At 35.8% G+C, this 22,230-nt stretch overlaps 1 protein-coding gene across 2 annotated transcripts in view; it reads right to left on the bottom strand.

Annotated features, from left to right (window-relative positions):
* Positions 1-22,230, bottom strand: part of LOC149805080 (neutral alpha-glucosidase AB-like) — a 97,180-nt gene that overhangs the window by 28,281 nt on the left and 46,669 nt on the right. For both annotated transcript variants that reach the window (XM_089947158.1, XM_089947167.1), the window contains exons 14-16: positions 12,567-12,787; positions 9,044-9,140; positions 909-1,069 (exon numbers count right to left, since the gene is read on the bottom strand). In XM_089947158.1, coding sequence (XP_089803284.1) covers positions 909-1,069; positions 9,044-9,140; positions 12,567-12,787 — 479 coding nt within the window. The remainder of the gene's footprint in view (positions 1-908; positions 1,070-9,043; positions 9,141-12,566; positions 12,788-22,230) is intronic.

Raw genomic sequence — 22,230 nt, 5'->3', positions numbered from 1 at the left:
TTCCATATTTACAATGAAATAAGCTAGCGTGCATTTGTGCGATACTGTAGAGGTCAATGATTACTGATTAGCTGAGGGTTAAATACTTGACTGGAGATTACTAATATGGTGGTTCTTTTGGAAAATACACGCACCACCGTGGGTCAAATATCACGTATGGCTGCATTTTCTGGTGGATGGACATCTGTCAAATACACATCAATACGTTAAAACATGTTTTTCATTCATTATCCTACTACTTAAGTTAGAAATATAATATTTGTTTCTCTTCACGACAGCACAAATCTCATGAGCCATGTGGCATCATTAGGCATGTGATCTCATCTTCGGCAATTGACAGAAACAATAAATACTAAAAATCAAGGGAAAAAAGCGTTAAAAATTTCAGACTTGGACCTTGACCCACAGATAAGCCGACCCCCATTCTTCCAGGCGTTATTTTTTTCCTAAATTTTTCGGCTTATATGCGAGTATATATGGTACGTTTGCTTTTTTTTCTTTGAATCTAGTGCATCACTATGTATAGTTTTTGAGACTGTTTGTTTGCATGTCTGTCCACATGTCTCTTTTCACTCCTCCACTGTCTACAAGTCAATCAGTCTGTCTGAATGTTTGACCATCTGAGTTCAGTTATACATGGTTTTAATTATATATCTAAGTATCGGGTCTATTTCTGCATATATTTTACACATCTATCTCTATGCCTCTTTCTATGTCTATCAATCTTTGTCATTCTGTTCTTCTAGGCCTCTGCCAGTGTGCAAGTGTCTCTTCCTTCAGTGTACCTATATCTCTGCAAGTTTGTCTGTCAATTCATCTCCCTCTCTTTCTCACACAAACATATATACACAGTATTTAACTGTGTGACTGTCTTAAATCTTTACATTATACACACTACCCAATCATACCTGGTACCATCTTGTAATAAGTTCAGGCTCAGGGTTACGGAAGAAACCTCCTATGTCAGCTCCAGAAAATGTAATTCCTGTCAGACTTAGGGACAGAAGCATGGGATTGGATACTTTAAGATGACTCCACTCTCCAATATTATCACCTGTCCAAACAGCACCTATAAACAAAATATACAGGCAAAATTAAATAAGAACAAAGTGTAAATATATGGTGCAATAATGGGGTCAACTTATAGGTCATTGCTTGTATTATTAAGCTCGAGTTTATAAACACGGAGAATTCTGACCAGAATCTGTATTTAGTTATATTCCAGTGAACAAGATGATAGCATGCAGTAATTGATTTTTAAGGTCAACAGTCTTGATTTGGTTTTCTTGTTACTGTAATGGCTTGTAAGCATGACAGGATAAACAAGTGTGAATGGATTTTTATCATTCGACTTAGTTTGTGGATGTATATAAAGAAAAGCCTAAATGATACCACTTCAGTAACTTCTTTTTTCAAGAAATAATGCCTATATATTTAATCAACTTTTCATATTTATATATTTTCACCTTGTCCAAGACAAGTTCAATGACCTTCTTGCCATGGTGTGAGGATCAAGGTCAGAGGCCATGAGAAAGAGATTTATTCTGCACTTTCAGGTATCTTGTGATCATTTTAAATTAAACAAAAGAGAAAAGCTTTGTTACCAAATTTGGTATGTTCAGGTTATTTTAAGTACCTCAAGAATGTTTGAGATGACTTCAAAAACCTGCAGTTAAAAAGAAGACAGTCTTATCTTGGAGTCATGTAAATTCACTTTGGCCAGTACAGCATCAGTTGTGTGTGTGTGCATGTGTGCGCGCATGCATATGTGTGTGTGTGTGATTTGGATTTTCAATGTAGCTTTAATAATTTTTCAGTCATATCACTACAATGTCTGCAGTGTGGCAGTTCATAGTGATGTCTAGCACTGGAGCATCAGGTCGCATCATGTCACACGCAGTCACATTATTCTGACACCAGACTGACCAGTCCTAACACTAACCTCTTAATGCTGAGCGCCAAGCGAGGCAGCTGGTAGTACAATTTTTATGAGTCTTTTGGATGACTTAGCCAGGGTTCGAACCAGTGACCACCAGCATCTGAGGTGGATGCTCTAACTACTTAGGCCACTGGAACAGTCATCAGGTTCGTTTAGGGACTCTTATCTGTTATAATTTTGTTTTACTAGCATGATGAGCATCAACAATCACTTTTTTGGGGATGGCAACAGTTTTGGAAACCCTTTAATTAAGTTTTATCTTGGAAATAATTATTTATTCCTAGTAGTAAGATCATTTTTCTGTAATTTTTTTCTTCTGGCATTTATCCTGTTCGAACCGTACTTGCAGTGCTGCTATCTCTGGTCAGAAGAAAAATGATGGAGTGGCAGTCTTGGACAACTCATCACATCCATACCCCTGTACTAATAAAGGCCATAATTCCCTTGACAGCCAATGCCAGATTTTGGTACTAACTATCAGCCAGTTCTAACCTACATCCATTCTAGCTCAAACACAACCTCAGCTTATGCAGTTTACCACCAGAACTTGGTTCAGTGATCAGCCATCACAGCATACCCAGTCCTAGACTTGTGATGCATCATCTGGCACACAGTCATGCCATTTCCTGCCTTAGTTCTGTCACAGACATTCAGCATTTACTGGATTCTATGAACCCACACTATCAACCACTGCTTTTAAGGCAGTAGCACAGGCTGTCAGTGTGAATCGGTCTATTACTGGTCTTGGGTCGATTTTTACCCAATACCACACCAGGTACCCATCTCAGACCCTTAATGATACTTTTAAAAAAATGCCTAGAGATCACCATGTCCCAATATGGATGACTCTCAGGCTTGTTCATATGCCAGTTCAGTAGTCACCCTCTTTGCTGTTTTTTGTTGTCACACAGATCTTCTAAGTTCAAAGCTGAATGCTTACAAGTAGTGTCTTCATTCCTGAAGCAGAGGTCTTGCTAGGATTTAAAGACTAGGAGTTCTGGATTCCCATTTTAGTAAAAACAGTAGTCCCACCAGCAAAAGTTGCAGTCCCCTCCCAGAAAACTAAGCAAATTATAAGAACTATTGGTTGCCATTGAGTTTAATTTCTACATTCTTTATAACACTGACATAGATCTTGTTTGTCCATCAGTGAGTCTGAATTTTGTCAATCCAAGGAAGGTCTTATTCAAAGCACTAAGCTAGGCATCACTACACTTTCTTACACCTGGCTACTGTCCCATCCAAACTATCAGTTCTAGCAACTTTAGCACTCTCCTGAATCTCGTTTCAATCGTCGTCAGTTTGCCTTTGAACCCCAAAATACTCATTCAAGTCTAAGTCTCAACATGTCATGATTCCAAGATCATGTGCAGTGCTTATTCTGCTACACCCAGAAATGAACACAATAATAAAAGCTAAAGTTGTTTATTCTATGTACTGTTATAAATGACCATATGTACATCTCTGGGTCTTTCTGCCTCTGAATTCAAGCACTGTAAATATCAGTAGATTTTCCCACCCAGGTGCCAGTCAAAGCCTTTGACATAGCCGCCAACCTTCCAGGCTCACAATTAGTGAAAACTGGGATGCAAATTAGTGAATTTGGACATGGATTAGTGAAAAATATCATGACAATAACTCCATCCACTCTGACCATCAATACTACAATATATCAAGATCACAAAATAAAAATAAAACACTACATATATGCAGAAATATATCTGCATTTCTATTTATTATGGTATTCATAAACTTCACTTGTTCTTGTGGTTATTTACCAAGACATGATACTGTGGCAGACTTCCTCAACTGCTTGATCATAAATTTGCTTTTAAAACATTTCAGGCTTCTTGCCTGCTGGTTGATCTTTGTGATCAAGTTTTCTGTGGCGTTCTCTGGTATTGCTTTAACTAGTGTAGCACTTTTGGTTCTTCCACAGGAAAATTTGGAAGTGATCTTCCAGTCCGGGAACATGTCGGAACAAATGTTTAGCATGGTCTCCAGCTGATAAAGGTAGATCGTGTTCAACAAGAAAACTCACAAATAATGCTTCAGTGTTGGTAGCTGACAGGTCTTCCATCGATGGCTTAAAATATTCCAGAGCTGAAATTTGCAAATTCTTAATTTTCCCAACCTCTATGTGTTTTTTGCGACCGATGTGCTTCCTCATATCATCTCTGCCACCATGCCCAATACTAAAATTTGTGGCACACTATGCAAAAAGCACAATGTATATCAGTGTTTGATGGCTGAGTGCACGGCCAATTTTTGGTATATTCCAAATTAAACTACACTTTTTGAGCAATACATTTCTTTTTCCTTGCTGGTGAAGCCATTTTCAAGATCTTACATGTGATGCAGGATGGTAATTCAAATCAGTGTTGGTGACGCATGCACGGGGCAAAATTCCGGTTGGGCCCCAGCTTCTCTCAAAAGCATTTGTAAAACTACTCTTATACATATAGATTAAAATAGGCTAAAATGCTTGCTACCGGGCCAACTATACCAATCTGCTGTAGTTCTACTAATATCAAGACCAGCAGTACCGGACCGTTTTGACAACTGCCAATATCACGACTAGTGCTTAAGGGTAAATTGGTTATTTTATTAAAGATTTAAAATAATTGAGAATTGGAGAATGCGTGAATGTTTTGCTTGCAGCGTGAATCCGTTAATCGCTGAAAAAGTAGTGAAATTCACGCCAAAATCATGAGGGTTGGCAGCTATGCTTTGATCTTGCTGCCCATCTATTGCAGCTTATTCTTTTGATGTACTCTTATAATGGTGACATGTAGGGTGGGGTGGGGGCTTTCAGCCACTAAATTCTGTCATTGTAAATATCAGCACAGTAATTGATCAACACATTTTCCCACTAAGCAGGTGGCTGAAGCAGGACTGGCAAGCTGTTGAATTTTGCTGCCCACCTATTACATGCGTATGGAGGACTCTAGCTTAAGTGATTTTCTGCATCCCCAATGAAAAATTGGCGTCCAAATACACGTGATTAAGCGTTTCCGAGACCTCTGCTGAAGCCAGCATTGTCTAGGGAAGATTCAGCTCCCATGAATCCATTGAAAAGTCTTTCTACTTCTGCCATCAGAGTTCTTTCCACCTCTTGCTCAGTAAGTGGCCTCTTTTTGAATTCCAGCATGGGTTGATCTCTTAATCCAACTTTTCTGTCAAACAGATACAGCAGTCAGATCAAGTCTCTGACATCTTATAATGCTTCAAAATGCGACTGTGTAAGACCCATGCATCAACAGGGTTTCCTTTCACAAAGATGAGAGTCATCAGGCTTCATCCCAGCTTTCTACTCATGCTGGACTAGGACATGGATATCCCTACTGTCAACAGAGACATTACAGGCCTGAAATCTTCCTCTTTGCACATGAACTGAAAATCATTTCTTAGCACACAACTGGTTTGTTGGTTTCATGTTCATTTTGGTCTCAATGGCTATATTTCAGCAAGACGAACACAGACTAGTCTCCTGTTGAAAACCCTTCCAACAGACACACCTGGAAGTCAGTCTTGTACATGGTTCACATTCCCATTTGGCAGTTCAATTCTCTCCAGCGTTGTTGCTGCTTTCGTCAATCTCCAACTCATGGAATGAGGTTCATTCCTATCAATGACCACTCTACCAAAAGACCATGACAAGTCTATCCTCAAACCTTATCCACTATCCATCCCACAGTTACCTAATGCATGTAGGAAAATGGGCTAAGTATGAGACAAACCTCCAGTGATCCAGAACACATACTTTGTTCCTCACGTGGAACCAGGAAGTGAGGACACCTAAGACATGCCAATGGGAAAACCCTCCTTTAAATTCTACTACTCAGCAAGGACCCAGGTTTCTAGAGTAAGTGATGACAATACGCAGGGAAACCTCAACCTGCTTCAACTCAACTTCTCTCACCAGCAATCTTCCAATCTGTGTGACCCTTTCTTATTCCCAGGTGGGTGTAAGCCTTCAGTACTTCTACAGAATGGGAGAAATTCTGCTCTGATAACTATTAGCTCCCTCTTGAAATAAACTCTCTTCATGAAATGGGAGGTTCATTCACAACCTAACCCAAACTTTTTTCAGGAGGGAAGCTTTTTCAACCAACACATTTGGACACTCGGGTTTAGCATGGAGTGCCACATGATTCTTCTCCATGCTCCAAATTCTGAGTTCACTTGACTTGGAAAGTATACTTTCAGTTTCATATTTTTATTTAAATCAGTACAATACTGTTATTTTGAAAACATCTTTAAACCTTGCAACTACATGTAGTTTTTATTACAGTACAGTGGACACATAATGTTAACAATTACATATCATACCCGTGCAATATTTCAACAAAATCAGCAGTCAGCAAATCTGAAATATTCAGGAAACAATCCTTGTTCAATCATTATCAAACAGTTATGGACATTGTGATGAACTAGCGTCCCATTTTTAACACTTGCTAAACTTGTCAGACAACTACATAAGTAACACCAATATATTTGGCCTAAGTGGTTAGAGTGTCTGCCTTGGATGAGGCAGGTTGTGGGTTTGAATCCTGGCAGAATCATGCCAAACACTTATAAAAATGATATTAGCAGCTGCCTCACTTAGCATGCAGCGTTAAGAGGTTAGTGTCAGGACTGGTTGGCCTGGTGACAGGATAATGTGACTGGGTGGGACATGATGTCACATGCCTGTGGCATGAACTGCCACACTGAAGACATTGTAGCAATATGAGTCAATAACTCATATTGTTAAAGCTATGTTAAAAATCCAAATTACACACATTTAACCACCAATGCATTACACATTCAATGTATTTAACCAGTAATGCATTACACAGTTAATGTATTTAACCACTACTGCATTACACATTCAATGTATTTAACCACAAATGCATTGCACAGTCAATGCATCTACCCAAGAATGCATTACACAGTTAATAAATTTAACCACTAATTCATTACACTGTCAGGATATGTAACCATTAATGCATTACATGGTCAATGTATTTAACCAATAATGCATTAAATGGTCAATATATTTAACCACTAATGCATTACAATGTAGGTGACAGCAAGGTACATGAAACAAATAAGCAGTTCTTTGTTATTCATGAAGGACAAATGTTCACAGGTGTGTGGTATACTAATATGGATTGTGCTGGTACATGTACTGCAGTGCATTGCCAATGAACCAGTTTTTGCAGCATATTTTTGGACATAATATACAAATAAAATTTCAACTTCAGCATGCCTTTATTTTTTTGAAGTTTTTGTCTCTTTCAATGTCTGATGTGCTCAAATCCCAAGTGAATTTCTAATAGGTTTGTCTAAAGAGAAAATGATCTCACTCAGGGTTAGTAGCATATTTCTTTCCAAATATTCAAGGTTTTTTTCAAGGCTTTTCAAGGTTCAAAATCATGTTTTTCAAGGTGCATTATTACATTAATTTTAAAGGACACATAAATGAAACTGTATGTAAACACAAGTTAATACTTGTTATTACTCTATATGAGGAACATTTCTTGCAAACTTATTTTTTAAAAACCGAAAATAAAACATGAAGTTGATAGTATGATCACTGATATCTTTCCCATTAATACTAAACATCCTACATCAGGGCATTAGAATAATGTAATCATTGAACCAAGTTCATTTTACTCTGTCTACACTACACTATTTACAAAGTCCAAAATATTTGAGAGTAAATTTTTCAGTTCTTGTAGCTTATCATCAAGAGCTCTAAATTTAGCGATTTAGTCCTTTTCACTTTTCCTCAAATTATTTTTATGTTGTGATAAAGGAAATTTTCCTATGGATCTTTGCTTTCAATGCACAGCCATCAGCAGCAGCTGTTGTTGTCTCAATGTCTTTTTCAGTACCTTCCTTTCTGCACTCATTCCCATAAACAAAAACACGTAAAGATATTTGTTTTTCATATTAACACTTATTTAAAAACAGTGTATGGATATTTTAAACTATTTCATATTAGATTATTATGTATATTTGATTTAATTAAATTATTTGTTTGTTAGTTAGTTTTAATTATTTTTTTATTCCATTACATGATACTGTAAGGTAATTTTGTTTACTGGACTTGACATTTTCCAGAAATTCAGTAAAGTTCTGTTTGACCTGTTATAATAATAGAAACAATATATCTGGTTTCTAACCTTGATTCAGAAACAGTGGCAGTTCTGGTAAACAACTTTTTTTCTTTCTTTTCCAGAGTAAGAACCATTGATTTCAGTTAAGGCCATACTGGGAGTATGTGATAACAGTCATGTAACAAACTTCCATTTCTTCTGAAAGGTTGAACTCTTGACCTCCATCCGGGAATCTGTTTTGCGTCTTAAGTTAGCCGTATACCTAATGTTTTGTATAGAACTAGTCAGTGGGCTTTAAACTTCTGACATGTTGTGTTGTTGTGACCAGTTTGGGCTGAGATTTTATTTTCTTCAAATTATTGGATTTTAAGTGATTATTTTCCCTGGAAATACTAGTGCTCTAAATCAATTCTGGGACAAGGACATTTACTGACATTTATACAAAATTCAAAAATTGGGAAAAAAGTGCAAAAAAATAATATTTTCTGTGATTCTACAAGAGACTGTTGACACTGCAGAACTTGGCTAACTATTAATGACATCATTGTCTTCCATTTTGTATTTCATTGGGATCTGAACTCAGTTTCATTCAGGACTCTGCTCTTGCTCTCAAACAACAGGAACAACTGTAGAGTTTTACTGACTGTCAAAAACATCCATAAAAAAAAAAAATTAAAAAATGATGTAATACAAAAAGAAATTAAATCAGTTACTCCATGTACTTGCATGTGTAATGTTTTTTTTCTCCATAAAATGAAAACAAATGTTATAATATGGAATTTATAATTTCAGGCCAACAGCATGATCTATCTGTTTAGAAATATGTATAATACAAACAAATATTTCTAACAGCTCAAGCTTAGTCATCCACTCAATTTAGAGGACATAACACCAAGATAGTTTTAAGAGGTCTATAACCACAGTCTGTCCATACTTTTTTCCTTCCCTATGAAACACATGCTGGATTTTTGTGTAGCATTTGCTAAATTTAACTTACCATATCTTTGCGAACCAGCAAAGAAAGCTCTAGTCAGGACAAAAGGTCTTTCCTGGTTGTCAGATCGAAGCAATTGTCCCTGTGATGTGGCTTGATGCTGAAAAGTAAGACCTCATAAAGCATACTTTTTTCATTATATATTGTACATGCAAAATATAGAGATTATGCTGTACTAGTATGTATGCTGTATCAATTTTTCATTAGAAGGAAACGAGGCTTGCTGAGCATACAGCATGAAACATATATATTATATATTTTATTTATATCGCATACAAATACGCATACTTGCCATCTGCACTGAGGTGAGACTGACTACTGGCAACTGAGTATTGATGGAGCAAATGAACTCTGCACATCCCTGCAAAGTGTATCCACAACAGAATCTAATTATTACCTTTGCCGCTTTTCACAATCCTCTATGCAAATTGATAGGTTGCTTCTACTCCTCTTTTTGAGTTTATATTTTTATTCAAGCTGATTAAATGAAGATAAGACACAGTTACGATTTAAATACAAAAGATGGTTTAAATGAAGAAAGTTAAACACTACAAACATATTTTTTCTCATTTTTGACATCACTAATGATTAATCAATGGAAATTCATCACTGATTTAAACAATCAATGCCTGCTGTTAAAACAATGTTTATATATGTGTAATGTGTCACAGGTGGATCAAAATTTGATATAACAACAGTATATCAAATTGCTTTATACCAACACTTTCAAAGCTATGATGTTTTTAACATAATATGGTGTGTGTATATATATATATATATATATATATATATATATATATATATATATATATATATATTAGTTTGCCTTGTTATTCTTTACATTTAGAATTAATCTAAAACAGCATTTGCAGTCACTAACACTCGTTTTTGTTAGTAAAAATGAGAAAGACTATTCACAATGCTTGCCATCTACAAGTTAACACAAAGTGACATGGTTTGTAATCTGCCTCCAATTCCATACTAATTATCTTAAGCAAGCAGCCTGTTGAGCATAAATGAGATGTACAAAAGTATTCCATATGTATAATGAAGTACTTTACTCATCATTTAATAACCACTTTTATGTGAAGTTTCTACACTGAATTGTATCTTCTCTGCTTTGGTCAATTTGAAAGCTAGAATACTGGTGTGTCACATGGCAAAATATGATACACTGAATTCTCATTGGTGGTTACTGTTTGTTCCAGTCCAGGTTAAACAATAACCATCAATCAGAAATTAATGACAAACAGGAAGTACTGGCAAAGCAACATGAAAGCTCTATAAAAATCATTAAGTGCTGTGTAAAGTACTTAAACAGAGATACTGCCAAGATGCACAAATGCATGAATCATGCAAACTTTTATGTCTTTGTGTACTTGGAGAACAGTGAAGCAAATCAGTTGAAAGCCTTCCATATAAAAATGTGCTTGGCGCAGTATACGATTTTTATTTAACTATTCTTGTCACATCATCTGTTGTCCAGGTAGGCAACTGTTTACACATCTGGGTTTTTCAAGTTAGACAGGAATGGTTGTTAAACTAAATGTGATTGCCACAATGTGGCCTGGAACATGTATTATGGCATGGTTTGAACCTTCCAACAGTATTTCAAAATTAAATGCACAAGAGCAGAAAACGGCTTATTAAAATAAAGACAATTTAAAAGTACAATGCAAATTTCATTTCTTTTCTCAATTTAGCCCTCTGGATCATATGCTACAAAACCATATATCCTTATCAGAGTTAAGATAAACTGAATAAATAATGAAAAAAATATTTATTGAACACCTTTGACTAAAGAAGCAGACTATTACACTTACGGACTAAAAGCCCTAATACAGCATTATGGAACAGAAAAGAAATCAGGTATAGTAGTCAGTAAACTACTGATTGAAGAAATTGAAACTTTGGCAAAGTTTATGTTAGAGAAAAATCTAATTTTGTAACAGATTGACCAAAAAATAATATCTGTGAGCTCTGGAAAATTATACATAACAGCCATAAAGATAAGTTTTCCAACCTTTACAAGCTGACAAAGCTAGCCGTGATATGCCTCTTCAGAAGAACAATATTCATACACAGATAAGGAACAGAGTATACTCACAAATCAATAGATTAACGTTTACAGAACTAGCAGTAAAGATTTAGATTTTGGTAGGTCTCAAACAAAGTGAAGCAGGAAGAAGAGAGACGGATACTGAAGTGTTAGGCAAATACTTAACTATGTTTCCTCCTCCCCTTCCTTTTTTCTACTCCTCCCTTATTTCAGTGATAAAGGGGGAGGTAATCAATAGATTAACACATATAACTAGCGGTAAAGATTTAGATTTAGGTAGGTCTCGAACAAAGTGAAGCAGGAAGAAGAGAGACAGATAATGAAGTGTTAGGCAAATACTTAACTATGTTTCCTCCTCCCCCTCCTTTTTTCTACTCCCCCCTTATTTCAGTGATAAAGGAGGATATCCCCCATCTAGAAAAAATCCTGGCAGCATTTCTCTTTAAAATGTATATGGGGAACAAATTTGGAATGTATCATTTTATGCAGAGATATTTAACCAGTGACTTAAGGTGCCCAGGGAGTAAATAAAATTAGCACATTATTGGGGGGGGGGGCAGATTTCAAAACACACAAGTTTATGACCCTGTCTAAAAAAATTTTAAAAATTATTTTTAGAATAGGACTGTGTGTTGATAATAGTTTTCTTTCTTCAGTAACAAATACAAGTACCTGTGGCAGCAGCAGTCCTTAGCATCTACAGAAGTACAAAGTGAGAGATTTTGTTGGTATTCATCCCGATTCCAATGCCTGGATTTGTTGTAGAGATTTTCTTTGCACAAGGAAACTGCATTATTTCTTCTATTTTGAAGACAATAATGTCCTCCAAGTGTAAGAGAGACATGAATTTGATAAAATGATGTCATTAATGCAGTGCAAAACTGAGGGCCTGGTGGCTAAAGTAAATTAAATGGAGCCTGCCATATATGACCTAAAACACTGAATAAAACTCACTAATAAACAACAGGTAGTCTGTTTAAAAGTAGTTCTGTTATCTTTTCATTGATGAAAATTACATATAAATATATGTTAACTATATGTCTGTCTATATTCTGCATAATGGAACCAGTATGTCAAGATACATAAAAGGGCACCCTGATGGAAAGACCATCAGGTTCATGTGATGTTGGTAAAGTAGAAAGAATTAGCTAACAGGAACATTGTTTAACAACCAATTAACTTGAATGGCACTAATGAATAATTATCACTACTGTAGTGTACCTGTTGCATATAAAAATCTACCTTCCAAGGTCATCATGTTCTGTGTGGTATCAGTTTCGTTCAGTACCTGATTAGTAACTGAGAGAGCACTTTGTTGACTACAAATTATATCCACATAAAAAGTCATTCTGGATAGGCTTTGTGTTCATGTCATCATCGTTCTGCACCCTTTATAACCCAAACTGTTAGGTATAAACAGACACAAGAGGTGTATTAAAAATTCAATATGGAAGCTTTGCTACTTACCGCATAAAAACCATACAAATTATGCAAGTCTCTGTTTTCCCATCCTCCATAATGGACAACATCTTTATGGAAAGTAATTTCTGGGCCATTGAAGACAGAGGGCTCATTCATATCATTCCAAATAAACAGATTAGGGGCACTAATGTATTCTGAATACTGAAATTTGGATGACCACCACTTTCGCACTTCGGGGTTGGTAAAATCTGGCCAGCTGGAAGATCCTGCAATAAGGACAAGTTATACACACTGTATGAAGGGGAAGAATGTTATCGGAGGCATCTTATAGTCCAAGTACAAGGTAAACAATTTTTTATTACAAACTGGTTGTCTCGGAAAATACATAAAACTCTAGCCTTGTACAAGCTATTTTACTGACATGGCAAAACAAAGGTATATCATCATTAAACAAAAAGTACAGAGTATATAATTTATGCTGAACAAGAAAACCATCAATATGGTGGTATGGTTGAACTGCAAAGCTGTTCTATCTTATGTAATACTTTTTATAATACATCCTACGCATGAAGTTACATCATTCTGCAGTGAGTGTTCAAGAAATGGATCTATGCACAAAGTTTTGTAAATTGGTCCATCAAATTTATTAATATTAACCTATCATTTGATTTTTCAGTATTATTGTTGAATGGTTACAGATATGGATATGTTTGTGAATTAGGTTTTCGGCTTGTGTTGTACAAAATGTTTTTCACCATCAGTTTCACTTTGCTTCAAGAATGACCTTCAAACATGAAAAATGCATGTGGAAGTATGGGGCTGGGATGCAAAATCCTTTTTTATTAGTGCATGCACAGATTCATCAGGTCAAATGATTCATATTTTTAAGTTTGATTTATTACAGCTATCCAAAATTTGGACCTTTCTGACCTATCTGAAGTATTCTATTTTGTATGAATTTGTATATTAGACTGGATGATGTGGCATCAAATCTAATGAATAAAACTGTCCCATGCACCCTAAACACTGAAGCATAAATATAATGTCACATATTACTGTAGTATCATTTATTTCCATTGGGCTCAATTTTCATGGTTTTGTATTAAAAAAAGGCATTTTCGTGGATACTTACATTTGTGGTTTTGCCTGTAAAAATTTGCATATTTGTAGGTATTTAAGTTCATGGTTTAACCTCTACAAATACCCAAAATAAAGAATAAAAAACAATAAAACTATGCCGATGCAAACGGCAGACACTTCAATGTTTAAAGCAATACTATCACCTGTACAAGAACAAATCAAAGACCTGGCAAGTTCAATACTTAACTGTATTTTCGACCAAATGAATAACATCAGTTGAAGCCGATGCAGCCAACAACACTAAAACAATACTTCTGTCCCTATGAGCACAAATACAATACCTGTCAAAATTAATCACTTTCACCATGTTTTTGTTTGAGTGCTCAACATCAAAGGAAGCAGACACAAGCAACAACACTAGGCCAATCAGTTAGTAAAGAAGAATTAAAGTCACACTTCCAAGATTGGTATGCTAAACAGGTCATGGATGTCATTACGGAAAAAGATGTTACTGGTGATGATCAGTGCACAGTATTAGTAAACCTAGCAACCTCATTAATCAAGCCAATTCATGCTGAGTGGATAATTGCAGCTCACGCGACAATGAGTGAAAGATAGGACCAAATTATCAGGGCTGTTCCAGTAAAACATATACCCCCCCTGGGGACGGCACTTCAAAAAAACTTCTGTAGGAGGTTGTGTTTCAAACTATTTTGATCCTGACAGTGGAAGGTTGGTTAGGAAAATCACTTCTGTTGTGGGTTGTGTTAGCAAAATGAGAAATTGCTGGTGGGGTTGTCAGAAAAAAACCCGAATATATATTTAAAATTGCATCTAACCCCCTCCTTACGGTCTAACGTGAATAAAACATTAGGTCAGAAAATGATGCCAGTACACGCGAGTGCACATAATTTGTACAAATTCGCGTACTTTTAAAGCAGTAATACGCGTTCAGCAAATTACATCGTCATATAAATAAAAAATGTGCTTTGCGTAGTATGCAATTTTTATGAAACTTTTAACTTTGAAAGTGCATTTCGCGACGTGATTCGCGCTGCCGCAGCTGTCTCACAATACTTGATATGACATGCAGATCTCTGGATACTTCGGTTCGACAAGAATGGCAGTTAAACTAAATTTGATTGGTTCATTGGGCCCTGGAACAAGCATTTTATGGTAGTTTTAGCCTTACTTTCATCATGGAAGTTTTACAAATGCGTGTTTCGAATAAGGGCCACAGAGGAAACCAAAATGGCTGATTTACAGCACGGTTTGTCCTCAGACGACGTTTTCAGTCGGCAAATACTGGCTGGTGATAGCTGTGACGCCAATGAATTTCATGTATATTGGTCTGTTGGACATTGGGAAAATGTCACTGGAAATACCAGTGTATGATTTTGAGCCCAAAATTGCTGTTGAGTGCGAGTCCAATGTACGTGTTGGATGGACAATATGCCGGTTATATTTATTCAAGATCCCCATGTCTGAACAAGCAGACTATGGGAATGTTGGACTTAAAACCCTAATATATCATTATGGAAGAGAAAAATCTGGTATAAGAGGCAGCAAAGCACTGATTCAAGGAAGTGAATCTTTGGCAGAGTTCATGTTTGTGAAAACTGACAGAGGTCTCGGAAACGATTATAATCACGCATATTTGGACGCCAATTTTTTTCATTTAGGTGGGCGGTAAAATTCAAAGACTTGTCAGTCCTCCTTCAGTCACCTGCATGGTGGGAAAATGTGTTAATCAGTTAGCTGTGCTGATATTTACAATGACAGAATTTAGTGGCTGAAAGTATTTTGGGGTTCTACAACAAACTGACGAAGATTGTAATGAGATTCAGGAGAGTGCTAAAGTTGCTAGAACTGATAGTTTGGATGGGACAGTAGCCAAGTGTAAGAAAGTGTGTGATGCCTAGCTTAGTACTTTGAATAAGACCTTCCTTGGATCAAAAAAATTCAGACTCACTCTGATGGACAAACAAGAGCTATGTCAGTGCTATAATGAATGTAGAAACTCTGGAAACCTGTAGTTCTTATAATTTGCATAGTTTTCTGGGAGGGGAATGCAACTTTTGCTGGTGGGACTAGTATTTTTACCAAAATGGGAGCCATGGACTCTTAGTTTTAAAATTCTAACGAGACCTCTGGTTCAAAACTTTTCTTTTTGGAATAGAGATATCCAAGAGAGAATACCCGTGGGGCCATACATGTGAGATGTTGACAACTGCACAACCATAAAGAAAAGTAACTTGTCCAAGCTAGTTATGCATATGCGTTTGAGACAGCAGGCAATGAAAGGAGTTCACAGCATAGAATAATATTCATACAAAGAGGAGGAGGATCATATTAAATTCAGAAACAATTAACAGGTTAATGCTCATAGGGAACATCAGAGAATCCCCATACAACATAACTGTGTGTAGATCTCTAGTTGGCAGAACCACTATAGCAACAAAAGAATAAAGACACCAACTTTTATATCTTGCAGATGTATGACCAAATGAAGTACATGCTGCATGCAAAAATTAAATGACATTAAACATAAGAGACTCACTGATCTATGTAAACTCAAAGCAAGATGGATAAAATTTGTCCTGTTTGTGTTTGGTTCTTCCTAGGTATATTTTAATCATGGTGGTATTTTCTGCAGACCTTTTGGCACTTGGTTCCAAGACATCATTTGGTATTTGTATTACAAATTGGATAACTAAAAAAGTCTATTATCTAGTACACTACATTTTTAAGCAGTGTCATTAACTAATGATGAAAAAATACATGATGTCATTCTGATATATGGATTCTTTACTACACTACTAATCTTTTCATCCTGAATCTTTTTTTTTCTCACCATCTTCTTTAGTCTTACTGGTACCAGTGCTTTTAATAAAATTGTAACTTCTATTTTCTTGCAATCTAAATAATTTGTAATGATGTGTTATTGTCAAAAGGTAAAATGTGTTTAGTATTGTAAAATATAAAACTATTAATTAGCAAGGGACTAAAGTAAAAAGTGGGCAGAAATTATTGCCATATTACAGTGTTGTTAGAAACAACAGAATAGTTGTACAAGATGTATTTTTGCAAAGTTGTAGAACTAGCGCTCGTATTGTCACCACATATTCTACTTAAATAATTATATCATTATTTCTGTATATTCCTATCAGTATTTTCCCAGTGGTAGTAATTTTCTGATTTGATGTTGTTCATTTCTTGTGCAATTTTTACACATCAAGAATTCTCACAGTATCATTAAAAAGCAATGTAATCTGCACTAAATTGAGTTGTTTGAGAAGAAATAAAATTTTTTAACCCAAAAATGACTGAAGCTATGAGTTCTTGCATTAAAGTCTCACATTAAATAACATCTGAAGTAGCCACGATAGTAGTTTAGGCTGCAACTGTACTAATTTCACCTTTGGTATATCTAAATCTTGAATGTGATGGAGGAACATAGCTCCAAAATAAACACATCAGTTTTAGAACTTGTTCATCGACTATGAATCAAGTATTCGAGTCCAACTGAATTGTTAGAAATTTTTTAATTCTTTTGACAAAATCATAATTAGCTGTCAAATATGAAGTAAGCCTATGGTCTTTCTGCCATTCCAACCAAGACGCCAACACAACCACATGCCCATGCCCAATGACATCACATTAATAATCACTATACAGCTAGAGATGACATCTCTTTGAGAATTTTGATTTCAAGAGCGGAACAGTAAGAAAGAGTGACAGATATTTAAGTATTAGGGTGATATTTAACAATGGCTATTCCTCATGCCACCACTTCCTCATTGGAGATAACACACACACACAAAACTTGGAGTAAATCCTGAAATCCTGGCTGCATCCCTGCAAGGGAGATAACTTGACTATTCGATTGTATTGGTCTCTGGTTATCCAATGGTATTTCTGCTTGAACATTATCTTACAGTGTGTCCAGTCAGCATGGTTGAAAAAGGCTTACAACCATTGAGAGTTGTTAAAGGACTAATATTGCTACAGATGTGAAAGAACGAGAACCATACTATAAATCAGTGAAGATAAAATAGAGTATATATGGGTTTGACTGTCCCTGATTGGTTGATAATGAAAGTAAGATTTTAGTAAAAGCAATCTTTTGAAAGCTTGTCCTAAATGTAACTGAAAAAAGTGAGGGACATTGTTTTATTAACATAATTTCCGTCCCTTTGCAGACCTGAGTTTGGATGACTCATTACTGAAATCAGTAGCCGACTCTTTGGTGCAGTATTGAAAGCACACATTTCAGATTTCTACAGATCCAGAAAATGTTGCGGCTTCTTGTGGTTTTCTTTTCACAAAACCTGTCATCATGGATGTGTCTATACTGACACAAATTTGATCATGAGCACTCGAAATGTTAAGTTACTGAATTTTAATATCATGGTGTTTGCACAGGTTTACAGTGGGAACTGAATTAGTATAGAGAGTCCTGAACTCTTGAGTTTTGTGCAGAAATATGGAATCCAAGCAGAATACATCCAGAAATGTAGAGGTTTTCAATCTTGGATTTAGTCTCCCCATTGCATTTCACACTGAGATGCATATTGACAGAACAGTTGTATAGTAGTAGGAAAAGTGAGAAATTTAGATACATATCATAAACAAGACACAGTATGTGGGGCGGACAAGTTCAAAAGAACAGGCTGGAATGGAGAAGTATAATAAAAACAATAATGAGTAAAAGTGTGACTCTTTTTTATGTGTGCAACATTATTTTCTCAGCTTCAGTAAGAAATTTCATCAAAAGGAAGACAATAAAGGGTGTACAGTTAACTAAACCAATATCAATTTAGCTACTTAAAGATGTATCAAATCGATTTTAACCTTCTGGTCTGTGTCTGTCCATTCTGGTGACATGTCCACTGAATCAGTGTGGTTGGAAAAATATTTGGCAAATTTAAAAATTTAAAAATCTTTTGGCTGATTATGATTATACACTACTTCTGCCTGAGAGATGTGAATAATTTTATTTCTTGGTTTGGTGATTGTGGTTGTTGCTCAATTCAAATGCATCATTGAAAAACAATGATGCATTTTCATACTTTGTTACAAATATTTATTACAGATGCATATCTCCAGGTATCGGTGAATATAGCTTGAATAAGTTATAACAGTTCTAGTTGGAACAATGGACATTGTTAGAGAAACTTTAAGTGAGCTAAAATGTAAACTTTTCGGCAGTGTGTGAAGCAGGATTGCTCAAGACTTTTCCATCTCATATGCTCATCATGAAAAATCCATTTGTACCAACTGATGATGACTTTAAGGTAACTGTCAGAAAGGCATAACTGACAATATTCAAAGGTCTACAAAAATTACTCGAGTCAAAAGTTATAAAATCATACAGCTGTGGCAAAAATGATTGACTAGTACCTTTGCTGCCGTTGCCACAGTTGATTGGTTGGTTGATTTAGTTTGGTTTGGTTTGTTTTTATTTTTATTTTTTAACAATATGTGGAGGAAGAACCCCGAAAGAACACCAACCTAAACTGGTTAATCTGTGACACAAACTCACTCTGTGAGATGTGGAAGTGACGTAAAAGCAAGCACCTTAGTACACTTGGGCACTTGGAGCCTCTGTTGATTTGACGTTTATCTCAAACAGCCGAAGTCATTTAGACATGAGATCTCGGGTTTTGGTAGATCATTATGGCCTTTACGCCAATTTCAGATGAAAAGAATCTATATATGGCAGCCAGTTTTACTGCTGAAGAAAATCCAAGTCCTTTTGAGACACCAAAAACCACTTATGTAGAACCACTGACCTTCCACAAGTAACTGGCAACATTCTCATTTACACATTGGAAGCAACTACTCACACGACAAGCATCTTGTACCACTGCCATGGAAGCCCCTCAGATCTGTATCGTCTGTGTGGGTTCGAGTCTCGGATTCAGCCTATGTGGGTATGTGAGAAAGCTTGCCAGTAGCTTCTCGTGGGTCGGTGGTTCTTTCCGGGGTTTTCCTGGGTTCTTCCTCCACCATTAATACTGGCCGCCATGTATAGCCTATCGTGTGCTGAAAAATGGCGTTAAACCCTAAAACAACAACAACAACAGATCTGTATCACAAGACAAGCATCTTCTACCACTCTGCCATGAAAACCCCTCAGGCCATAGGTATAAGTCTCATATGAAAGACTAGAAGTGGGAGATAGAACCTGTGACAACTGGACTTAAAGTGAAGAATGTTACTGCTAGGCCATCAGTGATGATGATGCTGTTGACAATACAGTTAACTGCAATGACATTGATTTTATAAGTACTCTGGGAAAAATGCTTCTTGGACTTTCATCAATTTTTTAAAATCTAACTTATGATATAAAAATGTTTGACTTGGTATATTTTTTTTTAAAAACTTTATATAGTCTTGCAACGAGGCATAAAAATAAGACATCGGTAACTGAAAAAGATGTTCTTACAAGAAATGATATAGTGTTAAAGTAGACAAATAATGCAACATCACTTCCACAGGCATCAATGGGTTTTTTTCTTCTGACAAATCGTGTATTATAAGTTTACCAAAACATTTATTGAAAAAAATAATACCAAGGAATCATAGAATCTGACCACACATTTAAAGATATACAAGATTTAACTATTATTCTAACCAAAAGCAGCATGCCTGAGAAAAAAGAAAAATAGCAAGACATAGTGATCACTTTAGTAAACACAGAGTTTGGTAAGGATACTAATTCATGATTTCTGTATCAGAATAGAAATATCTATTATAATATCTGTATTCATGGATATTAACTTAGTAGGTATTAAGGGACTGATCAATGACATCTACAAATAATAAGCCACCATGAAAATTTGTGATTTCACAGTATCAGAGACATACTTGGCTGACAGACAAACAAACAAAATGACAAAAGATTGATTATAATGAATGAATACAAATAAAAATAAGCAGTAGATTATATGATCTATAAGAATTCAGTAATTACCTCCAGCCAGCTGTAATTTAAATAGCCTCTGTCCCCAACCCTATATTAAAATCGCTTCTACTGCCCACTAACCCATAGCCAGAAATTATGTTAAAAAATATGCTTCTGTAGGGGGCAGTGTTTTTCGATTAAAACACATCTGACGGTGGATGATAATTTTTTAAAATTACTTCTGGTGTGGGTTGGTTGAATTTGAAAGTGCCTTCCCCCCGTAGGGTATATGTTTTACTGGAACAGCCCTCAGTGGTTTTGAAAAAGCTGGACTTGTTTAATTCAGCAATTTGGGGATTATTTACCTGAGAAACATTTTTGAGTACCATGAGACTTGATTGACACTGCTGATATAGTGGCTTTGTCCAAAAATCTGTGAAGTGTTAGCTTTAATACTCTGCTGTAATTAGTGTATATACATAGTGTTTCATTAATAATAGTGTTTCAAGAAATAGTTTTAGTATTTTACAGGATTGTTGTTCTTTTGGATTAAAAATGCATGGATAAAATGAAATGTGCTTTCAGAAGGATTTAAATGTTTCAACAACAGTTGTACTTTAATGAAGGATCGATTTGAATAAGTATTAAATTTAATTTTCATATTCTGTTATTTTGTATTATTTTTTCTTTCATTTTCGGTATTACTATTGTTTGAATACCTTATGCTTTTTCTCTACTTTCTCTCTATCCTTACTTACCTCACATATCGATTTAAGGCAGTGAGTGTAAACTTACAGCTAACATATACATTATCGAACATGTGCATTGAAGCAATATAAAATGATTTATAATTCTTGTTTCAAAAGGTTAAAATAAAAAATGAAACAAAAATATGCAGAAGCTAATATTTAATTACCAGATTACAGTATTGATCTTGATTTATCAAATACCAGTAGCTGTGTTAATCTCTAGGAATGAAACACTGTAAGAAAACGGGGGGGGGGGGGAGGAAATCATCCTACGTAGCTCATTTTTCATTGGTGATTTAAATTCGTGGTTTGGGGCAACAACAAAAACAACAAAAACTGGTCCCCCATGAAAATAGATGATACTACAGTATTAGTTTTTATAGAAGATTATTCCTCTTTTCAAGAATGTTCTATCTACTAAGTTACATGACTGCAGACAACAGTCTGAGAAACTGATGTAACACAGGTTAATGCAGATCACTGAAGTGTAAAACACTGGCCACAGTCAGCTCCTTTTAACTCAAGGTTGTATCTCAATTCCAAGTTACATGGCTCTGCAGGAAATAGTAAGCAAAACTTAACCAGCAACAGCTTACAAGATTGAATTTTCTAAAAATGTCAACAGCATGAAGCCAAAAGAGTACACAATGTTTTCTGTTCCTCTCCCCCATCATACATTCAGCATATAGGCAGACTGTTGCAACTGATATAAATTGGCTTGCTTAAATGTGAAGCAGTGCCCTCATCAAAACATTAACTAAAATATTTCCTGTACTGAAGATACTATGGATTTCAACTGCATTTACTCCATCCATTGCCGGGGCCCCGAGTGGTCTAAAGCGCTCTCCGTTATGGATCACTGCCATCTCACCTCTGTCTGCGCCGGTTCGAGTCTCAGATTCAGCCAATGTGGGTATGTGAGAAAGCTTGCCAGTACCTTCTCGTGGGTCGGTGGTTCTTTCTGGGGTTT

The sequence above is a fragment of the Sinohyriopsis cumingii genome, chromosome 2, assembly GCF_028554795.1.
Source record: "Sinohyriopsis cumingii isolate HCF-2022 chromosome 2, ASM2855479v2, whole genome shotgun sequence".
Lineage (NCBI taxonomy): Eukaryota > Metazoa > Mollusca > Bivalvia > Unionida > Unionidae > Sinohyriopsis > Sinohyriopsis cumingii.
Note: the sequence above shows the minus strand (reverse complement) of the source record. Positions and strands in the feature narration are given on the sequence as shown.